Here is an 18,218-nt window from a genome sequence, read left to right as displayed (position 1 = left end):
AGGTGACTGATCCCGTGGTTGGCAAATATTTTGAGGTGGTTAACATAATCGAAAAGTCTTGAAATTTGGCACACACATCAAGTGTCACACAAAGCAGCTAGGTAAAAAAGTTTGGCCCCGGGTATGGCCCAGAGACTCGCTAGCGCCCCCTTACGCCCCCTTAGATGACTGATCCCGTGGTGGGCATATACTTTCAGCTACACACACCAAATTTGGTAGGTGTCTGTATCTCCCCAAGATGAACAACTTTCGTATGTACAATGCATTAGCCACGCCCAACAGGAAGTGAGGTATTTGGGATTTTGTGCAGACTAATATGTGATGAAATATGTGATGAATCATGATGCCAAAAGAGGTGCTTCCCATGGGTGAAAACGCATGAAATTTAGCACACACATCAAGTGATACAGTGAATAGACAGGGATAAAAGCTTGGCACCGGGCATTGCCCAGGAACTCCATAGCGCCCCCTAACGTCACTGTGACTTGTGGTTGGCATATAGTTTTAGATACACACACCAAATTTGGTGGGTGTATGTAACTCCCAAAAACAAACAACTTTTGTATTAACATGCCATTAGCCACGCCCACAGGAAGTGAGGTAATTGAGAATTTGTGCGTTGTGGACATGATCAATTTTAACGTACTCCTCCTAGACGGTTGATCCGATTCATGTCAAAGTTGGTATACATGACGCCGAGATGTTCCTGATGATAAATTGTGAAGCGTTTTTTTGATATGTTGTAATTTGACGAAATGGCGAAATTATTAATTTTAATACCCTTCCACATAAACAATAAATGTGTCATAATTCACCATGCATGGCTTGAAATGTTTTAAATTTCACAGGTCATGGAAGACCATGTTAATGATAATATTCACATGCCCATAATGCATGTTTGGCATAGCGCCACCAACTGGCAACAGAAAGAATGACAATTACACTGACTTCAGATGATCAATTTTAACATACTCCTCCTAGACGGTTTGTCAGATTCATTTGAAATTTGGCAAACATTATGCCAAGATGTCGCTGATGTTAAATTGTGAAGGGATTTTTGAATGTTGTAACATATTTGATATGATTTTAATATCTCACCACATAAACAGGAAATGTGTCACAAATCACAGTGCATTGAATGAATGGTCTGAAACTTCTCAGGTTAATAGATATCGTGATTATGATGATATCCAGACACCCAATGGGCCTGCCTGGCATAGCGCCACCACCTGGCCAAGCAGGAAATGTGCCAGAAATGGAAAATGCCTTAAGTGATTGATCTGAAACTTTATAAAATATTGGATATCATTATTGTGATGATATTCACATGTGTAATTCACAGGCCTAGCATAGCGCCACCCTCTGGCCAAGCAGGAAATGTGCCAGAAATGCTCTATGCTTTGAATAAATGCTCTGAAACTTCTCAGGTTAATAGATATTATGATTATGATGATATCCAGACACCCAATGGGCCTGCCTGGCATAGCGCCACCACCTGGTCAAGCAGGAAATGTGCCAGAAATGGACAATGCCTTAAGTGATGTATCTGAAAGTGTACAAACATTTTGGATATCATTATTGTGATGATATTCACATGTGTAATTTCAATGCCTAACATAGCGCCACCATCTGGCCAACCAAAAAGTGTATCAGAAATGTTCTTTGCTTAAAATGAATGGTCTGAAATTTCTCAGGTTAATATATATTATGATTATGATGACACCCAATGGGCCTGCCTTGCATTACGCCCCCACCTGGCCAAGCGAGTAAATGTGGCAGAAAATAAAATACAAAAGCAAATAGCCCACGCATCAAATATATACATTTCACACACGCACCACGTCGGTGCTTTGTTGGATTCCGACATGTCACGGGTTGCGGCCCGCAGGTGCTCGGGCCCGCCATTGCCGCTTGCGGCTATATTTAGGGCCCGAGCACCGAAGGGCGCAAGGCCCTATTGTTTTTGTAAGGATTATTATTATTATTATTATTATTATTATTATATTAACTTTGTCTCAGAGCGTTTTCCTTTTTTGAGGTGGTTAACATGGTCGAAAACGCTTGAAATTTGGCACACATATCAGGTGTCACGCAAAGCAGTTAGGTACAAGAGCTTGGCCCTGGGCGTGGCCCAGGGACTCAGTAGCGCCCCCTTAGGTGATTGAGGCAGTGGTTGGCACATACTTTCAGCTAGACGCATCAAATTCGGTAGGTATGTGTATCTCCCCAAGATGAACAACTTTCGTATGTACAATGCATTAGCCACGCCCAACAGGAAGTGAGGTATTTGGGATTTTGTGCAGACTAAAATGTGATGAATTGTGATGCCAGAAGACCTTCTTCCCATCGGTGAAAACGCATGAAATTTGGCACACACGTCAAGAGGTACCATGAATACACAGGGGAAAAGCCTTGGCACTGGGCTTGGCCCAGGAACTCCATAGCGCCCCCTTATGTCACTGTGACTTGTGGTTGGAATATAGTTTTAGATACACACACCAAATTTGGTGGGTGTGTGTAACTCCCAAAAACAATCAACTTTTGTATTAACATGCCATTAGCCACGCCCACAGGAAGTGAGGTAATTGGGATTTTGTGCATTGTGGACATGATCAATTTTAACGTACTCCTCCTAGACGATTGATCCGATTCATGTGAAAGTTGGTATACATGATGCCAATATGCTTCTGATTCTAAATTGTGAAGCTTTTTTTGATATGTTGTAATTTGACGAAATGGCGAAACTCTGAATTTTAATACCCTTCCACGTTAACAATAAATGTGTCTTAATTCACCATGCATGGCTTGAAATGTTTTAAATTTCACAGGTCTTTGAATACCATGGTAGTGATGATATTCACATGCCCATAATTTATATTTGGCATAGCGCCACCACCTGGCAACAGAAAGAATGGCAATTACATTGATGTTACATGATCAATTTTAACATACTCCTCCTAGACGGTTTGCCGGATTCATGTGAAATTTGGCTAACATTATGCCAAGATGTTGCTGATGTTAAATTGCGAAGGGATTTTTGATATGTTGTAATATGTCATGATTTTAATATCTCACCATATAAACTGGAAATGTGTCATATAATCACAGTGCATTGAATGAATGGTCTGAAACTTTATAAAATATTGGATATCATTATTGTGATGATATTCACACATATAATTCACATGCCTAGCATAGCGCCACCATCTGGCCAAACAGGAAATATGCCAGAAATGCTCTATGCTTTGAATGAATGGTCTGAAACTTCTCAGGTTAATAGATATCCTGATTATGATGATATCCAGACACCCAATGGGCCTGCCTGGCATAGCGCCACCACCTGGCCAAGCAGGAAATGTGCCAGAAATGGAAAATGCCTTAAGTGATTGATCTGAAACTTTATAAAATATTGGATATCATTATTGTGATGATATTCACGTGCATAATTCACAGGCCTAGCATAGCGCCACCTTCTGGCCAAGCAGGAAATGTGCCAGAAATGCTCTATGCTTTGAATAAATGGTCTGAAACTTTTCAGGTTAATAGATATTATGATTATGATGATATCCAGACACCCAATAGGCCAGCCTGGCATAGCGCCACCACCTGGTCAAGCAGTAAATGTGCCAGAAATGGACAATGCCTTAAGTGATTGATCTGAAAGTTTACAAACATTTTGGATATCATTATTGTGATGATATTCACATGTGTAATTTTCATGCCTAACATAGCGCCACCATCTGGCCAACCAAAAAGTGTATCAGAAATGTTCTTTACTTAAAATAAATAGTCTGAAATTTCTCAGGTTAATATATATTATGATTATGATGACACCCAATGGCCTTCCTTGCATTACGCCCCCACCTGGCCAAGTGAGTAAATGTGGCAGAAAATAACATACAAAAGCAAATAGCACACGCATCAAATATGTACATTTCACACACGCACCACGTCGGTGCTTTGTTGGATTCTGACATGTCACGGGTTGCGGCCCGCAGGTGCTCGGGCCCGCCATTGCCGCTTGCGGCTATATTTAGGGCCCGAGCACCCGAAGGGCGCAAGGCCCTATTGTTTTTGTAAGGATTATTAGGGCCCGAGCACCGAAGGGCGCAAGGCCCTATTGTTTTTGTAAGGATTATTATTATTATTATTATTATTATTATTATTATTATTGTTATTCCACTTTTTTGCTTTCCTGTTTTCGAGGTGGTTAACATGGTCGAAACCTCTTGAAATTTGGCACACACGTCAGGTGTCATGCATCGCAGTTAGTTACAAGAGCTTGACCCCGGGCGTGGCCCAGGGACTCGCTAGCGCCTCCTTAGGTGACTGATCCCGTGGTTGGCAAATATTTTGAGGTGGTTAACATAATCGAAAACGCATGAAATTTAGCACACACATCAAGTGGTATAGTGAATAGACAGGGATAAAAGCTTGGCACCGGGCGTTGCCCAGGAACTCCATAGCGCCCCCTTACGTCACAGTGACTTGTGGTTGGCATATAGTTTTAGATACACACACCAAATTTGGTGGGTGTATGTATCTCCCAAAAACAAACAACTTTTGTATTAACATGCCATTAGCCACGCCCACAGGAAGTGAGGTAATTGAGAATTTGTGCGTTGTGGACATGATCAATTTTAACGTACTCCTCCTAGACGGTTGATCCGATTCATGTCAAAGTTGGTATACATGACGCCGAGATGTTCCTGATTATAAATTGTGAAGCCTTTTTTTGATATGTTGTAATTTGAAGAAATGGCGAAATTATTAATTTTAATACCCTTCCACATAAGCAATAAATGTGTCAGAATTCACCATGCATGGCTTGAAATGTTTTAAATTTCACAGGTCATTGAAGACCATGTTAATGATAATATTTACATGCCCATAATTCATGTTTGGCATAGCGCCACCAACTGGCAACAGAAAGAATGACAATTACACTGATATCACATGATCAATTTGAACATACTCCTCCTATACGGTTTGTCAGATTCATGTGAAATTTGGCAAACATTATGCCAAGATGTCGCTGATGTTAAATTGTGAAGGGATTTTTGATATGTTATATATTTGATATGATTTTAATATCTCACCACATAAAGAGGAAATGTGTCATAAATCACAGTGCATTGAATGAATGGTCTGAAACTTCTCAGGTTAATAGATATCATGATTATGATGATATCCAGACACCCAATGGGCCTGCCTGGCATAGCGCCACCACCTGGCCAAGCAGGAAATGTGCCAGAAATGCTCTATGCTTTGAATAAATGGTCTGAAACTTTTCAGGTTAATAGATATTATGATTATGATGATATCCAGACACCCAATAGGCCAGCCTGGCATAGCGCCACCACCTGGTCAAGCAGTAAATGTGCCAGAAATGGACAATGCCTTAAGTGATTGATCTGAAAGTTTACAAACATTTTGGATATCATTATTGTGATGATATTCACATGTGTAATTTTCATGCCTAACATAGCGCCACCATCTGGCCAACCAAAAAGTGTATCAGAAATGTTCTTTACTTAAAATAAATAGTCTGAAATTTCTCAGGTTAATATATATTATGATTATGATGACACCCAATGGGCCTGCCTTGCATTACGCCCCCACCTGGCCAAGCGAGTAAATGTGGCAGAAAATAAAATACAAAAGCAAATAGCCCACGCATCAAATATATACATTTCACACACGCACCACGTCGGTGCTTTGTTGGATTCCGACATGTCACGGGTTGTGGCCCGCAGGTGCTCGGGCCCGCCATTGCCGCTTGCGGCTATATTTAGGGCCCGAGCACCGAAGGGCGCAAGGCCCTATTGTTTTTGTAAGGATTATTATTATTATTATTATTATTATTATTATATTAACTTTGTCTCAGAGCGTTTTCCTTTTTTGAGGTGGTTAACATGGTCGAAAACGCTTGAAATTTGGCACACATATCAGGTGTCACGCAAAGCAGTTAGGTACAAGAGCTTGGCCCTGGGCGTGGCCCAGGGACTCAGTAGCGCCCCCTTAGGTGATTGAGGCAGTGGTTGGCACATACTTTCAGCTAGACGCATCAAATTCGGTAGGTATGTGTATCTCCCCAAGATGAACAACTTTCGTATGTACAATGCATTAGCCACGCCCAACAGGAAGTGAGGTATTTGGGATTTTGTGCAGACTAAAATGTGATGAATTGTGATGCCAGAAGACCTTCTTCCCATCGGTGAAAACGCATGAAATTTGGCACACACGTCAAGAGGTACCATGAATACACAGGGGAAAAGCCTTGGCACTGGGCTTGGCCCAGGAACTCCATAGCGCCCCCTTATGTCACTGTGACTTGTGGTTGGAATATAGTTTTAGATACACACACCAAATTTGGTGGGTGTGTGTAACTCCCAAAAACAATCAACTTTTGTATTAACATGCCATTAGCCACGCCCACAGGAAGTGAGGTAATTGGGATTTTGTGCATTGTGGACATGATCAATTTTAACGTACTCCTCCTAGACGATTGATCCGATTCATGTGAAAGTTGGTATACATGATGCCAATATGCTTCTGATTCTAAATTGTGAAGCTTTTTTTGATATGTTGTAATTTGACGAAATGGCGAAACTCTGAATTTTAATACCCTTCCACGTTAACAATAAATGTGTCTTAATTCACCATGCATGGCTTGAAATGTTTTAAATTTCACAGGTCTTTGAATACCATGGTAGTGATGATATTCACATGCCCATAATTTATATTTGGCATAGCGCCACCACCTGGCAACAGAAAGAATGGCAATTACATTGATGTTACATGATCAATTTTAACATACTCCTCCTAGACGGTTTGCCGGATTCATGTGAAATTTGGCTAACATTATGCCAAGATGTTGCTGATGTTAAATTGCGAAGGGATTTTTGATATGTTGTAATATGTCATGATTTTAATATCTCACCATATAAACTGGAAATGTGTCATATAATCACAGTGCATTGAATGAATGGTCTGAAACTTTATAAAATATTGGATATCATTATTGTGATGATATTCACACATATAATTCACATGCCTAGCATAGCGCCACCATCTGGCCAAACAGGAAATATGCCAGAAATGCTCTATGCTTTGAATGAATGGTCTGAAACTTCTCAGGTTAATAGATATCCTGATTATGATGATATCCAGACACCCAATGGGCCTGCCTGGCATAGCGCCACCACCTGGCCAAGCAGGAAATGTGCCAGAAATGGAAAATGCCTTAAGTGATTGATCTGAAACTTTATAAAATATTGGATATCATTATTGTGATGATATTCACGTGCATAATTCACAGGCCTAGCATAGCGCCACCTTCTGGCCAAGCAGGAAATGTGCCAGAAATGCTCTATGCTTTGAATAAATGGTCTGAAACTTTTCAGGTTAATAGATATTATGATTATGATGATATCCAGACACCCAATAGGCCAGCCTGGCATAGCGCCACCACCTGGTCAAGCAGTAAATGTGCCAGAAATGGACAATGCCTTAAGTGATTGATCTGAAAGTTTACAAACATTTTGGATATCATTATTGTGATGATATTCACATGTGTAATTTTCATGCCTAACATAGCGCCACCATCTGGCCAACCAAAAAGTGTATCAGAAATGTTCTTTACTTAAAATAAATAGTCTGAAATTTCTCAGGTTAATATATATTATGATTATGATGACACCCAATGGCCTTCCTTGCATTACGCCCCCACCTGGCCAAGTGAGTAAATGTGGCAGAAAATAACATACAAAAGCAAATAGCACACGCATCAAATATGTACATTTCACACACGCACCACGTCGGTGCTTTGTTGGATTCTGACATGTCACGGGTTGCGGCCCGCAGGTGCTCGGGCCCGCCATTGCCGCTTGCGGCTATATTTAGGGCCCGAGCACCCGAAGGGCGCAAGGCCCTATTGTTTTTGTAAGGATTATTAGGGCCCGAGCACCGAAGGGCGCAAGGCCCTATTGTTTTTGTAAGGATTATTATTATTATTATTATTATTATTATTATTATTATTATTATTATTATTATTATTGTTATTCCACTTTTTTGCTTTCCTGTTTTCGAGGTGGTTAACATGGTCGAAACCTCTTGAAATTTGGCACACACGTCAGGTGTCATGCATCGCAGTTAGTTACAAGAGCTTGACCCCGGGCGTGGCCCAGGGACTCGCTAGCGCCTCCTTAGGTGACTGATCCCGTGGTTGGCAAATATTTTGAGGTGGTTAACATAATCGAAAACGCATGAAATTTAGCACACACATCAAGTGGTATAGTGAATAGACAGGGATAAAAGCTTGGCACCGGGCGTTGCCCAGGAACTCCATAGCGCCCCCTTACGTCACAGTGACTTGTGGTTGGCATATAGTTTTAGATACACACACCAAATTTGGTGGGTGTATGTATCTCCCAAAAACAAACAACTTTTGTATTAACATGCCATTAGCCACGCCCACAGGAAGTGAGGTAATTGAGATTTTGTGCATTGTGGACATGATCAATTTTAACGTACTCCTCCTAGACGGTTGATCCGATTCATGTCAAAGTTGGTATACATGACGCCGAGATGTTCCTGATTATAAATTGTGAAGCCTTTTTTTGATATGTTGTAATTTGAAGAAATGGCGAAATTATTAATTTTAATACCCTTCCACATAAGCAATAAATGTGTCATAATTCACCATGCATGGCTTGAAATGTTTTAAATTTCACAGGTCATTGAAGACCATGTTAATGATAATATTTACATGCCCATAATTCATGTTTGGCATAGCGCCACCAACTGGCAACAGAAAGAATGACAATTACACTGATATCACATGATCAATTTGAACATACTCCTCCTATACGGTTTGTCAGATTCATGTGAAATTTGGCAAACATTATGCCAAGATGTCGCTGATGTTAAATTGTGAAGGGATTTTTGATATGTTATATATTTGATATGATTTTAATATCTCACCACATAAAGAGGAAATGTGTCATAAATCACAGTGCATTGAATGAATGGTCTGAAACTTCTCAGGTTAATAGATATCATGATTATGATGATATCCAGACACCCAATGGGCCTGCCTGGCATAGCGCCACCACCTGGCCAAGCAGGAAATGTGCCAGAAATGGACAATGCCTTAAGTGATTGATCTGAAACTTTATAAAATATTGGATATCATTATTGTGATGATATTCACATGCATAATTCACAGGCCTAGCATAGCGCCACCATCTGGCCAAGCAGGAAATGTGCCAGAAATGCTCTATGCTTTGAATAAATGGTCTGAAACTTCTCAGGTTAATAGATATTATGATTATGATGATATCCAGACACCCAATGGGCCTGTCTGGCATAGCGCCACCACCTGGTCAAGCAGGAAATGTGCCAGAAATGGACAATGCCTTAAGTGATTGATCTGAAAGTGTACAAACATTTTGGATATCATTATTGTGATGATATTCACATGTGTAATTTCCATGCCTAACATAGCGCCACCATCTGGCCAACCAAAAAGTGTATCAGAAATGTTCTTTGCTTAAAACGAATGGTCTGAAATTTCTCAGGTTAATATATATTATGATTATGATGACACTCATTGGGCCTGCCTTGCATTACGCCCCCACCTGGCCAAGCGAGTAAATGTGGCAGAAAATAAAATACAAAAGCAAATAGCACACGCATGAAATATGTACATTTCACAAACGCACCACGTCGGTGCTTTGTTGGATTCCGACATGTCACGGGTTGCGGCCCGCAGGTGCTCGGGCCCGCCATTGTCGCTTGCGGCTATATTTATTATTATTATTGTTATTCCACTTTTTTGCTTTCCTGTTTTTGAGGTGGTTAACATGGTCGAAACCTATTGAAATTTGGCACACACGTCAGGTATCATGCATCGCAGTTAGGTACAAGAGCTTGACCCCGGGCGTGACCCAGGGACTCGCTAGCGCCCCCTTAGGTGACTGATCCCGTGGTTGGCAAATATTTTGAGGTGGTTAACATAATCGAAAACGCATGAAATTTAGCACACACATCAAGTGGTACAGTGAATAGACAGGGATAAAAGCTTGGCACCGGGCGTTGCCCAGGAACTCCATAGCGCCCCCTTACGTCACAGTGACTTGTAGTTGGCATATAGTTTTAGATACACACACCAAATTTGGTGGGTGTATGTAACTCCCAAAAACAAACAACTTTTGTATTAACATGCCATTAGCCACGCCCACAGGAAGTGAGGTAATTGAGATTTTGTGCGTTATGGACATGATCAATTTTAACGTACTCCTCCTAGACGGTTGCTCCGATTCATGTCAAAGTTGGTATACATGATGCCGAGATGTTCCTGATTATAAATTGTGAAGTTTTTTTTTTATATGTTGTAATTTGACGAAATGGCGAAATTATTAATTTTAATACCCTTCCACATAAACAATAAATGTGTCATAATTCACCATGCATGGCTTGAAATGTTTTAAATTTCACAGGTCATTGAAGACCATGTTAATGATAATATTCACATGCCCATAATGCATGTTTGGCATAGCGCCACCAACTGGCAACAGAAAGAATGACAATTATACTGATGTCACATGATCAATTTGAACATACTCCTCCAAGACGGTTTGTCAGATTCATTTGAAATTTGGCAAACATTATGCCAAGATGTCGCTGATGTTAAATTGTGAATGGATTTTGGAATGTTGTAATATATTTGATATGATTTTAATATCTCACCACATAAACAGGAAATGTGTCATAAATCACAGTGCATTGAATGAATGGTCTGAAACTTCTCAGGTTAATAGATATCATGATTATGATGATATCCAGACACCCAATGGGCCTGCCTGGCATAGCGCCACCACCTGGCCAAGCAGGAAATGTGCCAGAAATGGAAAATGCCTTAAGTGATTGATCTGAAACTTTATAAAATATCGGATATCATTATTGTGATGATATTCACGTGCGTAATTCACAGGCCTAGCATAGCGCCACCTTCTGGCCAAGCAGGAAATGTGCCAGAAATGCTCTATGCTTTGAATAAATGGTCTGAAACTTTTCAGGTTAATAGATATTATGATTATGATGATATCCAGACACCCAATGGGCCTGTCTGGCATAGCGCCACCACCTGGTCAAGCAGTAAATGTGCCAGAAATGGACAATGCCTTAAGTGATTGATCTAAAAGTTTACAAACATTTTGGATATCATTATTGTGATGATATTCACATGTGTAATTTTCATGCCTAACATAGTGCCACCATCTGGCCAAACTAAAAGGTCTATCAGAGATGTTCTTTGCTTAAAATGAATGGTCTGAAATTTCTCAGGTTAATATATATTATGATTATGATGACACCCAATGGGCCTGCCTTGCATTACGCCCCCACCTGGCCAAGCGAGTAATTGTGGCAGAAAATAAAACACAAAAACAAATAGCACACGCATTAAATATGTACATTTCACAAACGCACCACGTCGGTGCTTTGTTGGATTCCGACATGTCACGGGTTGCGGCCCGCAGGTGCTCGGGCCCGCCATCGCCGCTTGCGGCTATATTTAGGGCCCGAGCACCGAAGGGCGCAAGGCCCTATTGTTTTTGTAAGGATTATTATTATTATTATTATTATTATTATTATTATTATTATTATTATTATTCCACTTTTTTGCTTTCCTGTTTTTGAGGTGGTTAACATGGTCGAAACCTCTTGAAATTTGGCACACACGTCAGGTGTCATGCATCGCAGTTAGGTACAAGAGCTTGACCCCGGGCGTGGCCCAGGGACTCGCTAGCGCCCCCTTAGGTGACTGATCCCGTGGTTGGCAAATATTTTGAGGTGGTTAACATAATCGAAAACGCATGAAATTTAGCACACACATCAAGTGGTACAGTGAATAGACAGGGATAAAAGCTTGGCACCGGGCGTTGCCCAGGAACTCCATAGCGCCCCCTTACGTCACAGTGACTTGTGGTTGGCATATAGTTTTAGATACACACACCAAATTTGGTGGGTGTATGTAACTCCCAAAAACAAACAACTTTTGTATTAACATGCCATTAGCCACGCCCACAGGAAGTGAGGTAATTGAGATTTTGTGCATTGTGGACATGATCAATTTTAACGTACTCCTCCTAGACGGTTGATCCGATTCATGTCAAAGTTGGTATACATGATGCCGAGATGTTCCTGATTATAAATTGTGAAGTTTTTTTTCGATATGTTGTAATTTGACGAAATGGCAAAATTATTAATTTTAATACCCTTCCACATAAACAATAAATGTGTCATAATTCACCATGCATGGCTTGAAATGTTTTAAATTTCACAGGTCATTGAAGACCATGTTAATGATAATATTCACATGCCCATAATGCATGTTTGGCATAGCGCCACCAACTGGCAACAGAAAGAATGACAATTATACTGATGTCACATGATCAATTTGAACATACTCCTCCTAGACGGTTTGTCAGATTCATTTGAAATTTGGCAAACATTATGCCAAGATGTCGCTGATGTTAAATTGTGAATGGATTTTTGAATGTTGTAATATATTTGATATGATTTTAATATCTCACCACATAAACAGGAAATGTGTCATAAATCACAGTGCATTGAATGAATGGTCTGAAACTTCTCAGGTTAATAGATATCATGATTATGATGATATCCAGACACCCAATGGGCCTGCCTGGCATAGCGCCACCACCTGGCCAAGCAGGAAATGTGCCAGAAATGGACAATGCCTTAAGTGATTGATCTGAAACTTTATAAAATATTGGATATCATTATTGTGATGATATTCACATGCATAATTCACAGGCCTAGCATAGCGCCACCTTCTGGCCAAGCAGGAAATGTGCCAGAAATGCTCTATGCTTTGAATAAATGGTCTGAAACTTCTCAGGTTAATAGATATTATGATTATGATGATATCCAGACACCCAATGGGCCTGCCTGGCATAGCGCCACCACCTGGTCAAGCAGGAAATGTGCCAGAAATGGACAATGCCTTAAGTGATTAATCTGAAAGTTTACAAACATTTTGGATATCATTATTGTGATGATATTCACATGTGCAATTTTCATGTCTAACATAGCGCCATCATCTGGCCAACCAAAAAGTGTATCAGAAATGTGATTTGCTTAAAATGAATGATCTGAAATTTCTCAGGTTAATATATATTATGATTATGATGACACCCAATGGGCCTGCCTTGCATTAAGCCCCCACTTGGCCAAGCGAGTAAATGTGGAAGAAAATAAAATACAAAAGCAAATAGCACACGCATCAAATATGTACATTTCACAAACGCACCACGTCGGTGCTTTGTTGGATTCCGACATGTGATGGGTTGCGGCCCGCAGGTGCTCAGGCCCGCCATTGCCGCTTGCGGCTATATTTATTATTATATTAACTTTGTCTCAGAGCGTTTTCCTTTTTTGAGGTGGTTAACATGGTCGAAAACGCTTGAAATTTGGCACACATATCAGGTGTCACGCAAAGCAGTTAGGTACAAGAGCTTGGCCCTGGGCGTGGCCCAGGGACTCAGTAGCGCCCCCTTAGGTGATTGAGGCAGTGGTTGGCACATACTTTCAGCTAGACGCATCAAATTCGGTAGGTATGTGTATCTCCCCAAGATGAACAACTTTCGTATGTACAATGCATTAGCCACGCCCAACAGGAAGTGAGGTATTTGGGATTTTGTGCGGACTAAAATGTGATGAATTGTGATGCCAATAGACGTTCTTCCCATCGGTGAAAACGCATGAAATTTGACACACACGTCAAGAGGTACCATGAATACACAGGGGAAAAGCCTTGGCACTGGGCTTGGCCCAGGAACTCCATAGCGCCCCCTTATGTCACTGTGACTTGTGGTTGGAATATAGTTTTAGATACACACACCAAATTTGGTGGGTGTGTGTAACTCCCAAAAACAATCAACTTTTGTATTAACATGCCATTAGCCACGCCCACAGGAAGTGAGGTAATTGGGATTTTGTGCATTGTGGACATGATCAATTTTAATGTACTCCTCCTAGACGATTGATCCGATTCATGTGAAAGTTGTTATACATGATGCCAATATGCTTCTGATTCTAAATTGTGAAGCTTTTTTTGATATGTTGTAATTTGACGAAATGGCGAAACTATGAATTTTAATACCCTTCCACGTTAACAATAAATGTGTCTTAATTCACCATGCATGGCTTGAAATGTTTTAAATTTCACAGGTCTTTGAATACCATGGTAGTGATGATATTCACATGCCCATAATGTATATTTGGCATAGCGCCACCACCTGGCAACAGAAATAATGGCAATTACATTGATGTTACATGATCAATTTTAACATACTCCTCCTAGACGGTTTGCCGGATTCATGTGAAATTTGGCTAACATTATGCCAAGATGTTGCTGATGTTAAATTGCGAAGGGATTTTTGATATGTTGTAATATGTCATGATTTTAATATCTCACCATATAAACTGGAAATGTGTCATATAATCACAGTGCATTGAATGAATGGTCTGAAACTTCTCAGGTTAATAGATATTATGATTATGATGATATCCAGACACCCAATGGGCCTGCCTGACATAGCGCCACCCCCTGGCCAAGTAGGAAATTTGCCAGAAATGGACTATGCCTTAAGTGATTGATCTGAAACTTTATAAAATATTGGATATCATTATTGTGATGATATTCACACATATAATTCACATGCCTAGCATAGCGCCACCATCTGGCCAAACAGGAAATATGCCAGAAATGCTCTATGCTTTGAATGAATGGTCTGAAACTTCTCAGGTTAATAGATATTATAATTATGATGATATCCAGACACCCTATGGGCCTGCCTGGCATAGCGCCACCACCTGGTCAAGCAGGAAATGTGCCAGAAATGGACAATGCCTTAAGTGATTGATCGGAAAGTTTACAAAAAATGTGGATATCATTATTGTGATGATATTCACATGTGTAATTTCCATGCCTAACATAGCGCCACCATCTGGCCAACCAAAAAGTGTATCAGAAATGTTCTTTGCTTAAAATTAATGGTCTGAAATTTCTCAGGTTAATATATATTATGATTATGATGACACCCAATGGGCCTGCCTTGCATTGCGCCCCCACCTGGCCAAGCAAGTACATGTGGCAGAAAATAAAATACAAAAACAAATAGCACACGCATCAAATATGTACATTTCCCAAATGCACCACGTCGGTGCTTTGTTGGATTCCGACATGTCACGGGTTGCGGCCCGCAGGTGCTCGGGCCCGCCATTGCCGCTTGCGGCTATATTTCACTATTATTATTGTTATTCCACTTTTTTGCTTTCCTGTTTTTGAGGTGGTTAACATGGTTGAAAACTCTTGAAATTTGGCACACACATCAAGTGTCACACATAGCAGCTAGGTAAAAAAGCTTGGCCCCGGGCATGGCCCAGAGACTCGCTAGCGCCCCCTTACGCCCCCTTAGATGACTGATCCCGTGGTGGGCATATACTTTCAGCTACACACACCAAATTTGGTAGGTGTCTGTATCTCCCCAAGATGAACAACTTTCGTATGTACAATGCATTAGCCGCGCCCAACAGGAAGAGAGGTATTTGGGATTTTGTGCAGACTAATATGTGATGAAATATGTGATGAATCATGATGCCAAAGGAGGTGCTTCCCATGGGTGAAAACGCATGAAATTTGGCACACACATCAAGTGATACAGTGAATAGACAGGGATAAAAGCTTGGCACCGGGCGTTGCCCAGGAACTCCATAGCGCCCCCTTATGTCACTGTGACTTGTGGTTGGCATATAGTTTTAGATACACACACCAAATTTGGTGGGTGTATGTACCTCCCAAAAACAAACAACTTTTGTATTAACATGCCATTAGCCACGCCCACAGGAAGTGAGGTAATTGAGATTTTGTGCATTGTGGACATGATCAATTTTAACATACTCCTCCTAGACGGTTGATCCGATTCATGTCAAAGTTGGTATACATGACGCCGAGATGTTCCTGATTATAAATTGTGAAGCCTTTTTTTGATATGTTGTAATTTGACGAAATGGCGAAATTATTAATTTTAATACCCTTCCACATAAGCAATAAATGTGTCATAATTCACCATGCATGGCTTGAAATGTTTTACATTTCACAGGTCATTGAAGACCATGTTAATGATAATATTTACATGCCCATAATTCATGTTTGGCATAGCGCCACCAACTGGCAAAAGAAAGAATGACAATTACACTGATGTCACATGATCAATTTTAACATACTGCTCCTAGACGGTTTGTCAGATTCATGTGAAATTTGGCAAACATTATGCCAAGATGTCGCTGATGTTAAATTGTGAATGGATTTTGGAATGTTGTAATATATTTGATATGATTTTAATATCTCACCACATAAACAGGAAATGTGTCATAAATCACAGTGCATTGAATGAATGGTCTGAAACTTCTCAGGTTAATAGATATCATGATTATGATGATATCCAGACACCCAATGGGCCTGCCTGGCATAGCGCCACCACCTGGCCAAGCAGGAAATGTGCCAGAAATGGACAATGCCTTAAGTGATTGATCTGAAACTTTATAAAATATCAGATATTATTATTGTGATGATATTCACATTCGTAATTCACAGGCCTAGCATAGCGCCACCATCTGGCCAAGAAGGAAATGTGCCAGAAATGCTCTTTGCTTTGAATAAATGGTCTGAAACTTCTCATGTTAATAGATATTATGATTATGATGATATCCAGACACCCAATGGGCCTGCATGCATGGCATAGCGCCACCACCTGGTCAAGCAGGAAATGTGCCAGAAATGGACAATGCCTTAAGTGATTGATCTGAAAGTTTACAAAAAAATTGGATATCATTATTGTGATGATATTCACATGTGTAATTTCCATGCCTAACATAGCGCCACCATCTGGCCAACCAAAAAGTCTATCAGAAATGTTCTTTGCTTAAAATGAATGGTCTGAAATTTCTCAGGTTAATATATATTATGATTATGATGACACCCAATTGACCTGCCTTGCATTGCGCCCCCACCTGGCCAAGCAAGTACATGTGGCAGAAAATAAAATACAAAAACAAATAGCACACGCATCAAATATGTACATTTCCCAAATGCACCACGTCGGTGCTTTGTTGGATTCCGACATGTCACGGGTTGCGGCCCGCAGGTGCTCGGGCCCGCCATTGCCGCTTGCGGCTATATTTAATTATTGGACTTCCACATAGATTTCAACTGGGACATGGATGTACCAATCAATAATATGACAGGCTACTGTTGTATTGTTACACCTGTTGATAATACAGTAGTTTCTTCAAGTGAGCTTGACAAGAACCTAGTCATCAATGTTTTGCCCTTGTTGGTAATCCAGACTGGTATGAACAAACTCATGGCACTATAAGCAGATGGAGATCATATAAAGATGTAGTATTGTTTTGAGGATGAAATCAAATGCATGGAACATGCAAAAGGGAACATGATGAAACCATGAAGTATGACAATATACCTACATTTACTGTATGTAGTGTGACAGATTTAATACGTTTGATTTAATGTCCAACACAGTATATTTGGTCACTTTGATTGTTAATTTGACGTGTGTCTGTCCTTAGTCCTCAGGATATAAGTTTGAGAGCTGCTGAAAATGGCATATTCTCTATCCTTACAGAAATAAAGAAGTGACATCATGTAGACTGCCTGTCAACAGCATTGTACACTTGTGATGGAAACAAGCTAAACATGTTTGTTGTTGTTGTTTCTGTTGTATTTTTCTGAACTCACTTGTGCATGTCCAGCATGGAGCTGATTTATCTGTGTGCCTATAAAAGAGATCTCCTTTTAACTTTCTACGTTAATGTTTTGGTCCCTCTGCTCTTTAATCTTTGAGAAATTCCCCCACAACCTCCCGCAGGGTTACTGATTGGTTGGTTAAATTGAGTTGGTTAAATTGTGCCTGAACATAGTAGGGAGCCAGATTGCATTCCGTTGCCAATGTCAGTCCCCTTGATTGATTTGCCATCAGTTCACTTCAATATAAAAACTGTCTTTTCATTATACAAATAACCCTTGAGCTCTTATAATCTCAATGGCAATGCAGCTTTTGTTTGCACCTCCAACAGCATAGCCTGTTACCGCCCACAAATGCCTGTAT

At 40.4% G+C, this 18,218-nt stretch overlaps 1 protein-coding gene across 1 annotated transcript in view; it reads left to right on the top strand.

Annotated features, from left to right (window-relative positions):
• LOC143109412 (uncharacterized) overlaps window positions 1–17,333 on the top strand; it is a 45,697-nt gene extending 28,364 nt beyond the window's left edge. The window contains exon 7 of the mRNA XM_076272130.1: window positions 17,276–17,333. Coding sequence (XP_076128245.1) covers window position 17,276 — 1 coding nt within the window. The 3' untranslated portion in view covers window positions 17,277–17,333. The remainder of the gene's footprint in view (window positions 1–17,275) is intronic.
• The last annotated feature ends 885 nt before the right edge of the window (window positions 17,334–18,218 follow it).

Source organism: Alosa pseudoharengus, unplaced genomic scaffold (assembly GCF_046254945.1).
Source record: "Alosa pseudoharengus isolate Yale_2024_CS ecotype anadromous, Long Island Sound unplaced genomic scaffold, YU_APseudo_1.1 YU_APseudo_1.1_scf_7, whole genome shotgun sequence".
NCBI classification, from domain to species: domain Eukaryota; kingdom Metazoa; phylum Chordata; class Actinopteri; order Clupeiformes; family Clupeidae; genus Alosa; species Alosa pseudoharengus.
Note: the sequence above shows the minus strand (reverse complement) of the source record. Positions and strands in the feature narration are given on the sequence as shown.